We start from the raw sequence: 14877 nt of genomic DNA, 5'->3' as shown, positions 1-14877 counted from the left end.
AGTATATGAAGTTAGAGTTATTGTGAGTGTTAAATGAATTAACATCTGTAAACGGCTTATAGTGCCTGGGCTTCCAGTGATACTCAGTGGATGTTAGCTACTATTAGTAATTTGGTGTGCCCCAGGGCTGAATCTGAGGGCCTCTTTTCTTCTTTACATATCTGTTACTCCATAGGTGACCTCATTTAATCCTATGGTTTTAAATATGAAACTTTACTGATGACTCCAAAATTTATATCTCCTGACAAACTGATACTCTTCAAGTACAAGCCAGTTCACATCACTTCTCCACTCAAAACCCTCCATTGACTTCCTCTCTTTCTCAGTGAAGAAGCCAAAGCCCTAATCAGGGCCTACGAGGCCTGATGAGATCTGTCCTACTTTTCTGATCTGTCTCCTACCACTTTCCCACTCTCTTTTCTCCAGCCATAGGGCATCCTTGTTGAACACGCCCAAGCATTCCTGCTCCTCAGACTCTTTGCACCTACTGTTCTGCCAGGTATTTCTTCCCCGGATATTCACATGACACATTCCTTCACTTCCTTCCGGTCCCTGCTCAAATACCATTTTATCGGAGGGGCCATCCCTAACCACCTAAAATAAAAGAGGATTTCCCTTTCCTTTTCTTCTTACCCTGCTCTATTTTTCTTTTATGGCACCTACTACCACTATGTTTATTCCTTTTGTTATAGTCTGTTGTCCTCCTCTAGAATCTGAGCTCTATTAAAGCAGGGACTTTTTTTGTTCACAGCCCCTAAGTCAAGTGCCTGGCACGTGGCAGACACTTAATAAATATTTATTGCTCAACTATAATTACGTTAATTGCCCAGCTAGTAAATGTAAGAGTTGCATACCCACACCAGCCTCCCTTCAACATCTCTTGCTCTTTCTACCCCACTAATTTGCATCCTAAGTCAGGGAAGCTACAAACCCCATTGTAAATATACATCAATTCTTAGGACTCTTGTACTTAAACTAGAAAGTTTGTGCCTATTAGGGTTGATTGCTATTCAGCATAATTTAACAAATATGTACTGCACACCTACCACATGCCCTTGGATAAGAAACAAAGACCAACCCACTAATATAGGGTAGTAACTTATCCAAGAACATAAAGCCCAGCAAAGGTAAATTTTATACTTGTGGATCTCTAAGTTCAGAATTATTATGTACACCTAAAATTAATACAATGATATATGTCAATTATATCTCAATTACATAAAAGAATTATTAAGTCTATCTATTGTATCAGAATAGAACACTTGGTCATCCCTCAAACTTTCTTGATCTTTCTGAGTCTCAGTCCACTCATTTGCTTAAGTCAAATTTCAAAGACATTTTCCTAGATGTCTCTTTCCCGCATCCTCCACATCCAATCCATCTACAAAGACAGTAAAGTCTATTTACAAAACTTATCCTGAGACCATATGCTTCTCATCAACTTCACCTCTATAAATCCTAGACCAAGGACAGCTCCACTTCCAAGGCTACCAGCAGAATTTCCTAAATGAGTTCCTTGCCTTCCAAACCTACCCTAGCCTACAAGCCCTACTTGACTAGGTCCTCATCACCAGTCCAATCTTCTCTCCTAGCATGTTTCCGCTTATTCATGCGTTCTGGTCACACCGGCCTTCTTTCATTTCTGTGAGTATATTAAGCCCTTCCCAGCCCCAAAATATTTGTGTTAGCAACTCCTTGTCATTAAAATCTTAGTTTAAATTTCCCCAGAGAGGCCTTCTTTAGCTACTCATTTAAAATAACCCCCTCTCTTCCACTCACCTTTGTTCTGTCAGAGAGTGAATTGCATTCACTTATTGTGTGTTGCACAATTGCCATCTAATATTTTCCTTCTCTGTTTGTTTATTGTCTATCTCCCTCCAGTAGAATGTAAACTCAACGAAGACATGGACTTTGCTTTTATCAGCAGGATTTATAACAGAGCCAAACACATAGCAAGCACTCAAGAAATACTTGTTGAATGGGTAAATCTTTGTCTCAACTTTGATAGCTTATGTAAGATCAAAATAGTTTTCTAAGGCAGCTTTAGAAACTTGGCCCCATCCATCTTCTCTCAATCTGATAGCATTATTTCAACTCACTCCAGGGGAAAGATTCAGGTTCCTGCTATTTTTGGCAACCACTAGGTCAAGATGTGGCTCAGTTCAATAGTTCAAAATCATCAGATAAGGGGAAAAAGAAAGGCAGAAATGAACACTCTTGAAATGAACAGTGATCATTTCTCACTTAAAAATCCGAAGAAGCAAGAAAGAAAACAGTTCTTAAGACCAAACATTTTTGGCGTTGGAAATGTTAGAGAAAGTAGATGTGGACAGAAGAATGTTAGCGACAAGGAGGCAAACTATATCAGAAGGAGGTAAGAGATATAAAGAGCTCACACCATGCTGTAAGTATTCATGGTTCTGGATTTGGGTACCATGTCTTGCCTTGTAGATAAACACTAAGGAAGAAAGTGTGAAGGAGTGAACAGGGGTGGGGGCGAGAAAAAGGGAGGGGTGGGAGACCAGGACGAGAGACGCGAAAGAAGCTAGAAAGCAAAGAGAGGGAACCAGCAGAGCAACACAAAAGCGGTCTCGGATTTTGCCGGAGCTGCAAGCGTTAAGGGGAGGCGGGGAGTGACGCGGTTTGCGTCTAGAGCGGCTCCTCGGAGTCCACAGCATCCACCACCGGAGCCTCGCCTTCCTTTCTCCCTCTGCAGACACATCGAGACACAAAAAGAGAGGCGACCCCTGGACCAGGGCGAGGGACCCACCCACACCATGACCGAGACCACCAAGACCCACGTTATCTTGCTTGCCTGCGGCAGCTTCAATCCCATCACCAAAGGGCACATTCAGATGTTCGGTGAGTCCTCCCGCCCACCCCCGGAGGCTGCTTCCTCCTCTCTTCTTTCTCCGGCACCTGTGTTTTCCAGGGCGACTGAACAGTAAGGCGTGTGCCCCTCCGGAGGGGTGAGCAGGCTGATCTCGCTGGTGGGAGGTCAGCCCCTCTATTCCTGGCTCCTGGGAGGGGACGTAGACTGCGCTTCCGAGGCGTCACTTGCTCGGGCCTGACCCCGCTCGCAGGGGGCCAAGAGGTGGGGGAGGGGAGGGGCTGGAAGTGAGTGCTGGTGTGGGCTGGGCGGGAGGTCGAGGTTCGAGAACTGGGGTGCGGTGGTGCGGTGGTTTGGCTGTTTGGCTTGTGAGAATCGGGATGGGGGCAGAGGTTGGGCGTGGAGAACAGAGGAGGGGGCTGGAGATAACGTGCTGTTTGTTTAGGATAGGCGGAAAGCTCGAAGGAGTTAAATGATGTATATGCCTCGGAGACACAAACACACACACACAACACACTAGTAACAGAGCTGAGGCTTCAAAGAGATTAATTTAGGGTTTGGCTGATGGTTCAGGGCGGCCCAGGGGCGAATGTTTGAGGGCTATGGACCGCGTGTTGCCTGCGCGAGGTGGATGGCTGAGTGAATGGGGTGGGGGGGCCTGGCCAGTCTGGGCTTGGTTGCCAGGACCCGCTGCCTAGGAAGGGGAGGGGGCGGGGCGGCCGCTGCGGGCGGCCCTTTGCGAGCCGGTGTTAATGGATGGGGGCCCAAGTTGGCTGAGGCTCTGCCCAGGGTGACAATGGCACCCGGAAAGCTTGCGGCTTGCGATTGTATGTGTGTGTGTGCGCGCGTGTGTTGGGGGGTGGGTGGAGGGCGCATCATCACGCGTTTGTTTCTTGGAGGCTTTGGGGCGTGGAGAGAGAAGGAGCAAGGGGGGGCTCCTGGCTGCTTGTTTGGCATTCAGCAGCGGCAAGAGAAAGGTGATCGATACCTATTGGAGATCTTGGGCCACCAGTGGGTAAATGACGCGGCTTCGCTGCTGCTCCTGTAAGACCCAAAGGCGCGGGGGTGTGCGAGTTTAGACCCTGAGGGAGGGACACGGAGGTCACTTTAGAAGCCGGAATTGAGGAGAGGTTAGAAGATGGTGGTATTTTTTTTTTCTCTAGCACTGAGGGAAATGAGGAGAAGAGGAGAGGTAGTGGGCTGGGGTTGGATGAGAGACGGATGGGAGGCCCTGACCCGGCCGGCCAGCAAGGCGCTATCCAGAGGCGGCGGTGCTGAAACACAGGGCGCGCCGGAGCTGGCTGCGGGCACACGTGTTTACTCTGAGCCTGAGGATTGAGTGAGCCCTCCTAGCGCTGTTTAATGAAAGCCACATCATATCGGTAAGGATTGGGTGAGGTAGCTTAAACTAAAAATATTCCTCTCTTAAACCTAAAAGGTGCGTTGAACTGGGCCTGCTTATTAAAAATCTCGGGGGAAAGAATATTAGAACTACGTGGAGTAGAGCGCTGCTCAGGGAGGCACATTTATAGGATCCAAGGAGGGGGACTGAGAGGTAGCCATCCCTTTCTCAGCACCCCTTCGCTTTTAGAAGTGTTTTATTAGGAGCTAATGCCAACTTACCTATTAAATAAAGACTTTTGTTCAAGCATCAGGGTAGACCAGAGCATCTCATCAGGATGCATCTCTTCAAAAGGAACATCAGTGCCCTGGGAACACTCTACTTTCACTTTCGTTTGATTCTGATATCTTCACCCCTGTTCTTCTTTTCTCCTGTGTCCGTATTTCCTCTAATCATTCTATGTTGATGTACTTTATTCCTCTCCGTTGCTCAGACAGGGATGAGCTTTCCTCTGGAACTCCTTAGCTCTAGGAATCTTTAGCGAGCCAGCAGGTACTCCTCCTTTCTTTCTTCCTGGGGCTAAGGATATCGTTAATTCTGCTTGCTTTGGATTGCAAGAGGGACAGATTTAGACTGAGAACTAAGGATTCTGTCTCACAGCTGAATAGAGTTTGGTAACAGTGATAAAGGCTTTTGTTGAGTGGATGCTGACCTGCCAATTCTCCATGAGCTTAGAGAAGAGAATATGTGGAAATAAGCCTGGATTACAGCAGGGAGGTTAAGATACAGAATAGGTGAAAGGAGACTCTTTGACAGTCATGACTGTTTGCTTGATATCGGAACTGGGGAAGAAGAGAATATCTGTCAACAAAGCCTTTTGAGTGTCAATTAGTTATGTGTAATCCAGAGAGAAAAAGGGAAAGAGGATATGGTGTGCTTACTGTGGCTTTAGGAGCTTATAACTTAAGGGAGGTTTTAGCAGATATATATGTGAAAAGGAAGCAAGAAGAAGACCACAAATACATATTAAACTATTTTTTGTGGAATCTCTCTTGTGGGAAACTTTGAGCTTGTGATAAATTTTGTAATTTATTTTTGGAGAGCAGTTTCCGGTTTACCAGGCCTTTTCATATATGTTATGTCACTTATTCCTAATAACAAGCTTATAAGAAAGGCATCATTATCTTTACTTTACAAGTGAGAAACTCATGTTCAGAGGCTGACTTCCTTAAGTGATTTAAGTGACACGGAGAGTGGGTGGCAGAGTTGAGACTTGAACGCCACATTCCTGGTTCCTCTTGCAAACGCCACATTCCTCAGTTCCTTTGCACTGTACCAAAGACAGGAAGAAGTGCTCACAAATCTTCTGACTCCATAATTCCGTGAACTCTATTTCCTTCAAATATATACTAACAGAGATTAGAATTAAATTGGCCATCAGCTAAATGAGATTCCTAAATACCTATTTCCTTAAGAGCTCTATTCCCATCTCTAAAGGAAACAGTTATCCGTGAACTATTTTCTCCTTTTAAATGGCTTTTAAAATTTTCTCTGCAATAATACAAAAATAATTAATGTAATAAAATTATCAAAGTTTCTTTAAGAGGCCTGAAATTTGTAATAGAAAATTTTTAACAAGACCCAAACAGAACTTTAAAATTAGATGTCTTTAATAGAGCTCCTATATTTTGAAATCCAAAGAAAAAAGAGAAAGAAAGAATATAAACAAAAAGAGAAGTGGCATTCAGAACTAAAAACTCACTCTTCATCTCTGTAAAGTAGTACTTGCACAGTTCTCAATATTAGTAAAATATTTTGTAATGTGCTTTTCCCTTTACTCTGAAAGGGAGTTGATATTATTCCTATTTATGGCTATAGAAACATATAGGAAAAAGATTAATGTTTGTGATAGAGATATTTGACATCTATATACTTAACTGTAGCTAAGATGTTTTCAGGGATGAATAAAAGTTTTTGCAAAGTAAACCCATAACTAACAATGTTTTGTTTCATGGGTCTGCCCTATTACATAAGAAGATAATGTGAAGCTAGAAATTGTTGGTTGTTTTTTTGTACGTGCAAGTTCTTATTTATTAGGTATGCAGAAATTATACTTCATTATAAATTTCTTTGCATTTCTGTTGCTATATTTGTCCATAAACCCACCACTGGGAAATCAGATAGCAAGTTTAAATAGAAAAGTAAGAAAGGACTGATCAGATTAGTTTCGCTATAAAAAATAAAGGAATTGAGACTTGATCACGGCAGAAATGTATCCCATTTTTTGATGATTGCAAAAAAACTGGATTTTTTAGTTTTTCTACTTCAAAATATTTTTGCTTTGAACAATTGGGTCTTTTGAAAGAGATATGATCCAAATCGGTTCCTCTTAAAGGGTGATAGAAGGGCTCTCTACATGTCGTGGAATTCGAAATGCAGCCCTATTGGTACAACTAGAAGTCAGAAGAAAAATGAATTTGAGTTGCTACTAATATAGAGAGAACTGTCAGAATTTGAGAAACTGTTTAATATTCTTGAAATGCCTATAAAAAAAGGTCATTGACCATAGTATGGTACTTATACATTTGCACCATCTTTATTCGATCCTACGCTATAAGTTAAACTGAATAATATTATCATCCTCCTTTTACAAAAGACAAAGCAGAGGTACAGGTGTAAGTCATTTGGTGAAGGTCATAGCAAAACTCAGGACGTAACCAGATTCCTGATATCTAGACTCTTTCTCTCATCCAAGATGTTTCTTCTTTATTCTTTTAGTTACAACAGCACCTATGAAAGGAGGATCCACCTGAACTTAGTTATCAACAAAGGGTAATGAGAACTTTACGAATTTTTTTCCCTGGCAAGACAGGCTATCAACAAAATATATTCAACAAATATATCTGTGCTTATAATAAAGAAGGCTATTTTTTTCTTAATATTTGTATATTTTCCTTTTAACTGTGTCACTAGAACGTACCTTCCACCACTCCCCCCACCGCCTCCTCCCTCCACACTCTTCTGTTACCACAACTAACACCTACTCGCCCTTCAGATTTTAGCTTCAACAGTACTTCCTCAGGGAACCTCCACTGACTCCTAAATTAAGTATGGTGACCCTGACATTTGATCCTACATCACCTTATACTTTTCATGCCATAACTCTCATTTCACTGTATGATTCGTGACTGTTCTCCATGGTAGACCTTAAGCTCTATTAAGACAAAAACCATGCCTGTTTTCATCATTGAATTATTTCCTATACCTAGTATGTAGTAGGCTTTCCATAATCGTATATTATAATAAGAGTTGCAAATAGCAAGTCTTTGCTTCATAATAGTTGTTGAATAAATAAAAAATAAATGAATGTATAGAATCTTGTTCCAGGTAGAGGAGTCAGCTATATGCAAGGGCTGGGGTGGTGAGATAGCCACATATATTAGAACAAAGGAAAGTTCAGGATGGCTCAAGGAAGAGGGGAGTAAGAGTTAAGACTGGAAAGGTAGGTGGAAGACTGATCAATTATAACAGCTTGTAGGTCATGTTAAAGAATTTATATTTTATCTTAATGACAATGAGAAAACATGCATGCTTTTTTTAAGTAAAGGGATCCCATAGTCATCTTTTAAATTATGATTTAATTCAATTTTGAATATAGATTGGTAAAGGGCAAGAATGGAAATGTAGGACAGCTAGGCACCTATTTCACCAGTACCTAGGTTAAGTCAGAGAAGACGGTCACTTCACCCAAGTTTTTGGTATTTGGGATGCAGAGTGAGTACATTTTGAAAATATGTAGGATGTAAAAAGAGATCCTTGTTTGGTGATTTGATGGATGGGTGATGGCAAAGTAGTCCAGGGTAACTCATAGGTTTCTGTACAAGATGGATGAGTAAAGGACACTGCATGAGAAGCAAGTTTGGCATTGGTGGGAAATGTGAAGATTCATACTTCTTACTCTAAAATTTGAGAAATATGGATTCTAACCAAGCACTAATGCAAAATAAGGAAGTATCTAAATTCAAAGTCTCTTTGTAGCCTGGGACATCTGAATCTTCTAGTGAAATCTCCCAATAGGTTCCAGTTAGATTATTCACAGTTCTTCATGCAAGAAAGATATTGAAATTGGTTAACATTATGGACATAAAAAGATGAAAAAGGGTTTGCTGGCATTTAAAAAAAGTATAAAATGAGAGAAAATCAGGGTCCCAACATTGACTTTTTTTTTAATGTTGAGGCTGTGAAATTGGAAACAGTTGATGCAGTTCCAAAGACCATTCCAGAACTTGCTCATCACTGTGATGATGGCTGTAATAATATATTCCTGCAGATGTTTGGGAATTCTAACTCCCTGAGAAGTTGAAGGTCCACTAATGGAAACTCATGGATCACTCCTGGTCGTTTCACCGGCAGGAGCTGTGTCTGTTCACGATAGGAGAATAATGACTGAAAAAGAAAATTTAGGACATTTTTCTTCACATAAACAGGTGTCTTGATTTTCTTTCTCCTGCTGAATTGACTAACTGAGCCTGGTGGACCTAAGCTAACCATGAGAGGCAAATCTCCCATCTGGAATTCATCCCAACTAAGGAACAGGATATGAGCAAAAAGAAAGTTAATGTTCGAGGAATTTTGAAATATAGAAATACTCATTTTTAGTATTGTAGGGGAGGAAGACATTTCCTCTACCCTCTCTGGGTTTGTCTGGCTGGAGAATGAATTAAATTCACGTGAGACAGAATAGCAAGAGAAAATTAAACAAAGCTTTATAACATGTATACATGGGAGAGGCTCAGGCAAGCTGAGCAACTCACCAAAATGGCTGAAGCCCCCACCTTAAATATCATATCCAGCTAAAGACAAAGGAGGATGTTGGGGGTGGGGGGAGCCAGTTACAGGAGGTTACCAGCCAAGCACAATAAACAAATGCAGATTTAAGTCCTTGCCTTCCCCATTGATTAAGAGTTTCTAGAGATAAGGTCATCCGCCCCTTCTTCCTGGTAGAGAGGGAGATATCTTTACAGATGGAGCTTTCCTTTACAATGTAAATATCTCTTACAAAGGGTAAGTAAATTCTACTTTTCAGTTGCTTTCCTGTATGCAAAGTAACCAGCCCCAAATAATCATGCAAAAGAGACATATCTTGGGGTGGCCAAATTCCAGGCCCCCACAGTATCTCTTTTCTTTTTGATCTTATTCTGCATATCTAAGCCTCTATGCTTAGAACTATCAGACTTAATAGGTTCATATGCCTTTTAAGAAATAGTTTGAAGTATCACTTAGTAGGAACATCCTTTAAAGTGTTATGAATCTCAAGAGAAACATTTCTACACAAATTTCCAATAGACCAAGTCAAAAATGAACAGCCTAAAGTTTGGAGGCAAACTAAAAAACGTAACGTGCCAACCCTTAAGTTTGGACCTCTCTGTTTCAGAGATATCCTCATACATGAGAGGAACATGCAAAACTAGATGGATAATCTATGTTTTCTGTTATTTTTCTATTGATAATCAATAATCGTGAAAGTCGTCTATGCATGACTGGCAAAGAGAATGAAAAACCAGTTTTGAAAGTGTTTCTTTCAAAAGATTCAAGTCTAAATTGTATAATATCAGTCTTCTCAGCCACCAATACAGTGTTCTGTATGTGGTGGTTGCTTAATCAATATTTAATGATACCACGAAATATATACTTTGTAGTAGAGTTCTCGTTCATTTTTAAAGAGTTTTCAACTCATCCTGAATTGCTCAAAAAAAATCCTAAGGACACAAAGGAATGCATTAAATATTTTTCAATGCCAGTTTTATTTTTTTAAGGATTTGTGTAACAGACTAAGAACTGGGATATAGAAATTCACTTTATAGAGAATTATATAACTTTATTTATGGATATGTTCCATATCTCAATATATGTAAATGCAACATCAGTTTACAAAGAAGGAAGTTTTCCATTGCCAGGGGTTTTCCAATTACAAGTGTTCACTTGCACGGAACACACTTGCTTTTTTTGGATACAGTTTGGCAGATAGCCTTGAAGTATTTTAGCCCAAAAAGAGGCTCAGCAGCTTACATGGTGGTGTGACTAAGGCCATCCTTAGCTAACATTTTAAAGTTATTATTTCTGTATCACTCTTTGAAATAAGGAGAGTTTTTTCTTTTTCTTTTTTTGTGGTTTTCTTTTATTTTTTATTTTCTGAAATAGAACCACTGTACATTGTGCAAGCCATATCTACTGAAGGAATAAATAAGTCAAAAATTATATTTCTGTACAACTCACCAAAGCAATCAAACAATCAAACAAGCACTTCCCTGATGGGAATGGTTCTCATTTAGGTTCCAATGTACCCCTTCTGTTCTTCAATGGGTTGGCCCACCTAGTTCAAGTATTCTCAGATTTGGTGAATTCCATTCACCCTAGTTTGATCTTCTATCATCTTGTGGAATTTGGAACATGTACCTGCTCTCTTTGCCACAGACTTACTTGTTTGAAGAGTAAGTACCATGGAGATTCTTTTCTTTGACACTTATTTTTAGCTCTAATCCTTTCAGGAGGTCTTAAACAAGTGTACTTCTGCTCTTGCTATGAAGCCATGTGTTTCCATGTCTTTGAAATTTATTATTATATCATTTTAAAGCCTCAACTCAGTGACATTCTAGTGAGGGGTTGGGTTTTCCAAGTGCTTTATTCTTCAGCTTTTCTTTATTTTCAGCTGTTGATTCTCTATTTTCCAACCCTTCATCTTGGTACACACAGGCAGGTAGAATCCTCGTTCCATGTAGCACTGAGATTAAATTACATCAATAACTATTCGTATTTCTTTTGAAATATTTATTTACTGATAAATATTTAGCAGTGTATGGTTCATCACATGAACTACAAGATCTTTAAAATAACACAAAATTTTTTTAACTTAGAGACTGCCGCCATTATAAATTAAAATTAAGAAAGACAATAAAACATTGTACATATAAATTTAAGCCATAATTGCATCATTTACCATGAACCAATCTTCCCAAGCACAGTTTAAAAATTATTTACTTGTTATAGCCCGGGGAATCAAAGTTTATAGATAATATATGATTTTCCCATGCTGTGAATAATGTTGATAAAGAGTGAGTAAATGGCCCAGTTTTTTCTATTGCTTCATTATTTCTCTATGTATGGACGTTACTAAACTGAACTGCTGTCAATTTGGGAACATGCTTAGTTGCCTCTAGCCTTTTTTCTCTCATCTGTAAATCGGGTGATTGACATAATCCAGGGGTCAGCAAGCTACAGCCTGCTGGCCAGATGTGGCTTGCTAACTAAGAAGGGATTTTACATTTTTAACTGGTTGGAAAAATGTAAAAGAAGAATAATATTTTGTCACACATGAAAATGTTATAAAATTCAAATTTTAATATTCATAAATAAAGTTTTATTGGCACACAGCCACACTCATTCACGTGTGTGTTGTCTGTGGCTGTTTTCATACTACGACAGCAAAATGGAACAGTTGCGACAGAAACTGTATGACTGCAAAGCCTAAAATATTTACTCTCTGGCTGTTTATAGAAAATGTTTGCCTCGGGGCCGGCCTGGTGGCATAGAGGTTAAGTTCGCAGGCTGGGATCCTGGGCACGGACCTACACACTGCTCATCAGGCCATGCTGTGGTGGCATCCCACATACAAAATAGAGCAGGATTGGCACAGATGTTAGCTCAACAACAATATTGCTCAAGCAAAAAGGAAGATCAGCAACAGATATTAGCTCAGGGCCAATCTTACTCACCAAAAAAAAAGTTTGCCTCCCCCTGATGTAACCTACCTCTGGGTGTTGGAATGGGGAATGAATCTGAAGGTTTCTAAAAATATAAAGTACAGTTGAAGTCCTTTACCCAGAGGAACTCTTCAATGAACAATTTTCAGTCTAAATCAAATCTCTAAAAAGACTCATTTGAGCAGCAAATGTAGTTTCAATTTCATAATTGTAATTTTTCTGGCTGACTGAGTAAATGGCCACGATCACAATGAGGGTGATTTTCTGGTGTTTGCGTTGCGCTGGACATTGAGTAGCCCCTCTGGCTAATGTTGGAGGTTTATCTACAGTTGAACGTTAGACATACTTTCTCAGAACATCCTTTTGCTGATTCACAGCTACCTCCTTCTTTGAATCTAACATTTTACGTATCTTATAAATGAGGATTTTGAAAAAGTAGCACATCAGTTGCATCAGGCTTTTCCAGACTGCTCTTGCAGTCACATCTCGTTTTTCTGCAGCGTCTCACCCGCCTCTGAATTCTGATAGCACTTAGTTTGTACCTCTCTTATGGCACTTAGCACATTGTGCTGTGGCTTGTAGCTATTTCTGTCCACATTTCATATTCTCTATCAGATTGAGGCCCTTGCCAGAGTCGTATGGCTTTTTGTATCTCCTAAGGTGCCTAACACAGTGTTCTAGGTACATGGAGGATACTATAAATATTTCGCAAATGGAGGAATGATTGAACTGTTAGGAATATTCAGAATCTCAAAGTTAAGGCAAAATACGTGATCAGAAATCAGACAAGAATTTGGGGACCACCAACAGAGATTCAAGTATGACAGAGTCAGAAAACAGCACCAACAGCAAACACTCAGGGTCTTCAAAACTGAGATGACTGTTGGCTCCAGAGAGGAAAGTTCGTGCATCCTTGAGTGGAACCCTATCCCGGAGTACAGCCTTCCCAGAGATCCACAGTGGGAACCTGCAAGTCAGGTTTGGGAGCTGTTAGGTACGTAACATAGCAGGAGTGAAAAATGTGAGCTCAAGGACAAAGGGGAATCCTGAAACTGTCCACTGGATGCTTCAGTCAGATGCACAGCTCACCTAGGCATGGTTTCTCAGTGAGGCAGAAGGAGGTTTGAGGCCAGCAGAGGAGTTAAGTTTAATTTTTATTTATTCACAGTTTGTAAAAGGTTTAATATACATGGCACCTGTCAAAGGGAAACTTTGTATATTATTTATTCAACTTCAAACAAACAAAACGAACATAAAACCTTGGTTTGACAATTGTAAGTTTTCATCTTCAGAAAGCACAGAAGCTCCATTTGAGGGAGATTTCAAAAATCATGCAGGGGCTGGCCTTGTGGCTGAGTGGTTGCGTTTGCACGCTCCGCTGCGGCAGCCCAGGGTTTCTCTGGTTCGGATCCTGGGCGCGGACATGGCACTGCTCATCAAGCCATGCTGAGGCGGCATCCCACGTGCCACAACTGGAAGGACCCACAACTAAAATATACAACTGTGAACTGGGGTAATTTGGGGAGAAAAAGCAGAAAGGGGGGGAAAAAAAAAAAAGAAGGTTGGCAACAGTTGTTAGCTCAGGTGCCAAACTTTAAGAAAAGAAAAAAATCATGCATATACTCATGCGGTCCTGAAATCTCCTTTAAAACATTTTTACAAGCATCTGCCCAAACTCTGCTTGAGATCTTCCTGGACCAGCAAATGCACTATTTTCCAAAGTAGCCAGACAGCACTTGGCACGATTATACTTTTTTTCAAGATTGTTCCGTCTTTTGGGCTGACATTGGCCTTCCTGAGACTTCCATGTGTTGGCTCTAGTTTTTTTCCTTGAGATCCGTGGAGCAAGTCTCATGTGTCTTCTAGAAGACATTTGAATAGCTGATGACAACCACTCAGTCCTCCTCACCCATCTTCTCTTTAGGCTTAACAAGCCCCAGTTCCTCCAGCTGGACATCCATTACTGTTTCTTGTCTTCATTACATCCTGGCTTATCTACTTTGAACACATCCTCATTGCCTACATACCTCTTAAAATGCTATGTCCAGTTCATGATACAGCATTCATTGTGGCCTGATGTGTACTGTCTTACTGAACTCGGTCTGGCAGATGTTCACTTTACGTGTGGCTCTGTGTCTCTCTCTTTTTAATTGCATCAGATAAGGCAAGTTATGGCTACCTGCCTGCTAAAACGTCCTGACCTTCTGAGTAACTGGTCACTTTGGTGGGCTAAGCTGCTAAACTATTCCAATTTACTTAAAAATCTACGTGGTAAGAAGAAAAAACGATAACTGGCTAGTGTGCTGTCAAGATGTGGTATCTTTGTAGCTTTGCAGGTTGACGCACATGCTTATTTGTATGAAATGTCAACCACACACTGGGAGTGACATGCTGCCTTTAGAATAAGAAAGCAACTTTGCAGGTTCCCAGACAGGGCTGAGACTAGAAGCCTCTGCATTCTTAATTATCAAGTTTCTTGATATTTCATCGCTGGGACTTTTATTTTTTTAAACAGGTTCTGTTGAAAGCTCCAAATTAACTCTTGTCCATGTTTAAAAGTACTGGTTTGGGGACTGAACTCTGGACTCTCTTCCTAGCTTGTGTAGCCCCTCCCCTCCTGGCTCTACCACTGGCACTGCCCTATTCCCAGGGATCCCACGAGAGTGGCAAAAATGCTTTTGTTTCCTGCAGTGGTGTTGACTTTGTCCCAACAGAGGTGAGGCATCACATTTAATTTGGGCAGGTGGAATCTTTAAAGGAACAAATAACAAAAAATTCGTTTTTCTTGTGGAAGTTTCGAAACACATGCAACAGTGAACAGAATGAAACCCTGACATACCTGTCATCCAACTTCGATAACTATCAATTCATTGCAATCTTGATTCATTGATACCCCAACGCTCTCCCCCAGTCCCGCCCTATGTTCTTGTGGAGCAAATCCCAGA

The 14877-nt window shown here is 40.8% G+C and overlaps 1 protein-coding gene across 1 annotated transcript in view; it reads left to right on the top strand.

The window, feature by feature from the left end:
* Window positions 1-2553: 2553 nt before the first annotated feature.
* Window positions 2554-14877, top strand: part of NMNAT2 (nicotinamide nucleotide adenylyltransferase 2) — a 138494-nt gene continuing 126170 nt past the window's right edge. Inside the window, exon 1 of the mRNA XM_001489595.7 lies at window positions 2554-2862. Within this exon, the coding sequence (XP_001489645.2) occupies window positions 2778-2862 (85 nt within the window). The 5' untranslated portion in view covers window positions 2554-2777. The remainder of the gene's footprint in view (window positions 2863-14877) is intronic.

Source organism: Equus caballus, chromosome 5, assembly GCF_041296265.1.
Source record: "Equus caballus isolate H_3958 breed thoroughbred chromosome 5, TB-T2T, whole genome shotgun sequence".
Taxonomy (NCBI): domain Eukaryota; kingdom Metazoa; phylum Chordata; class Mammalia; order Perissodactyla; family Equidae; genus Equus; species Equus caballus.
This window is presented reverse-complemented; position numbering and strand designations above follow the sequence as displayed.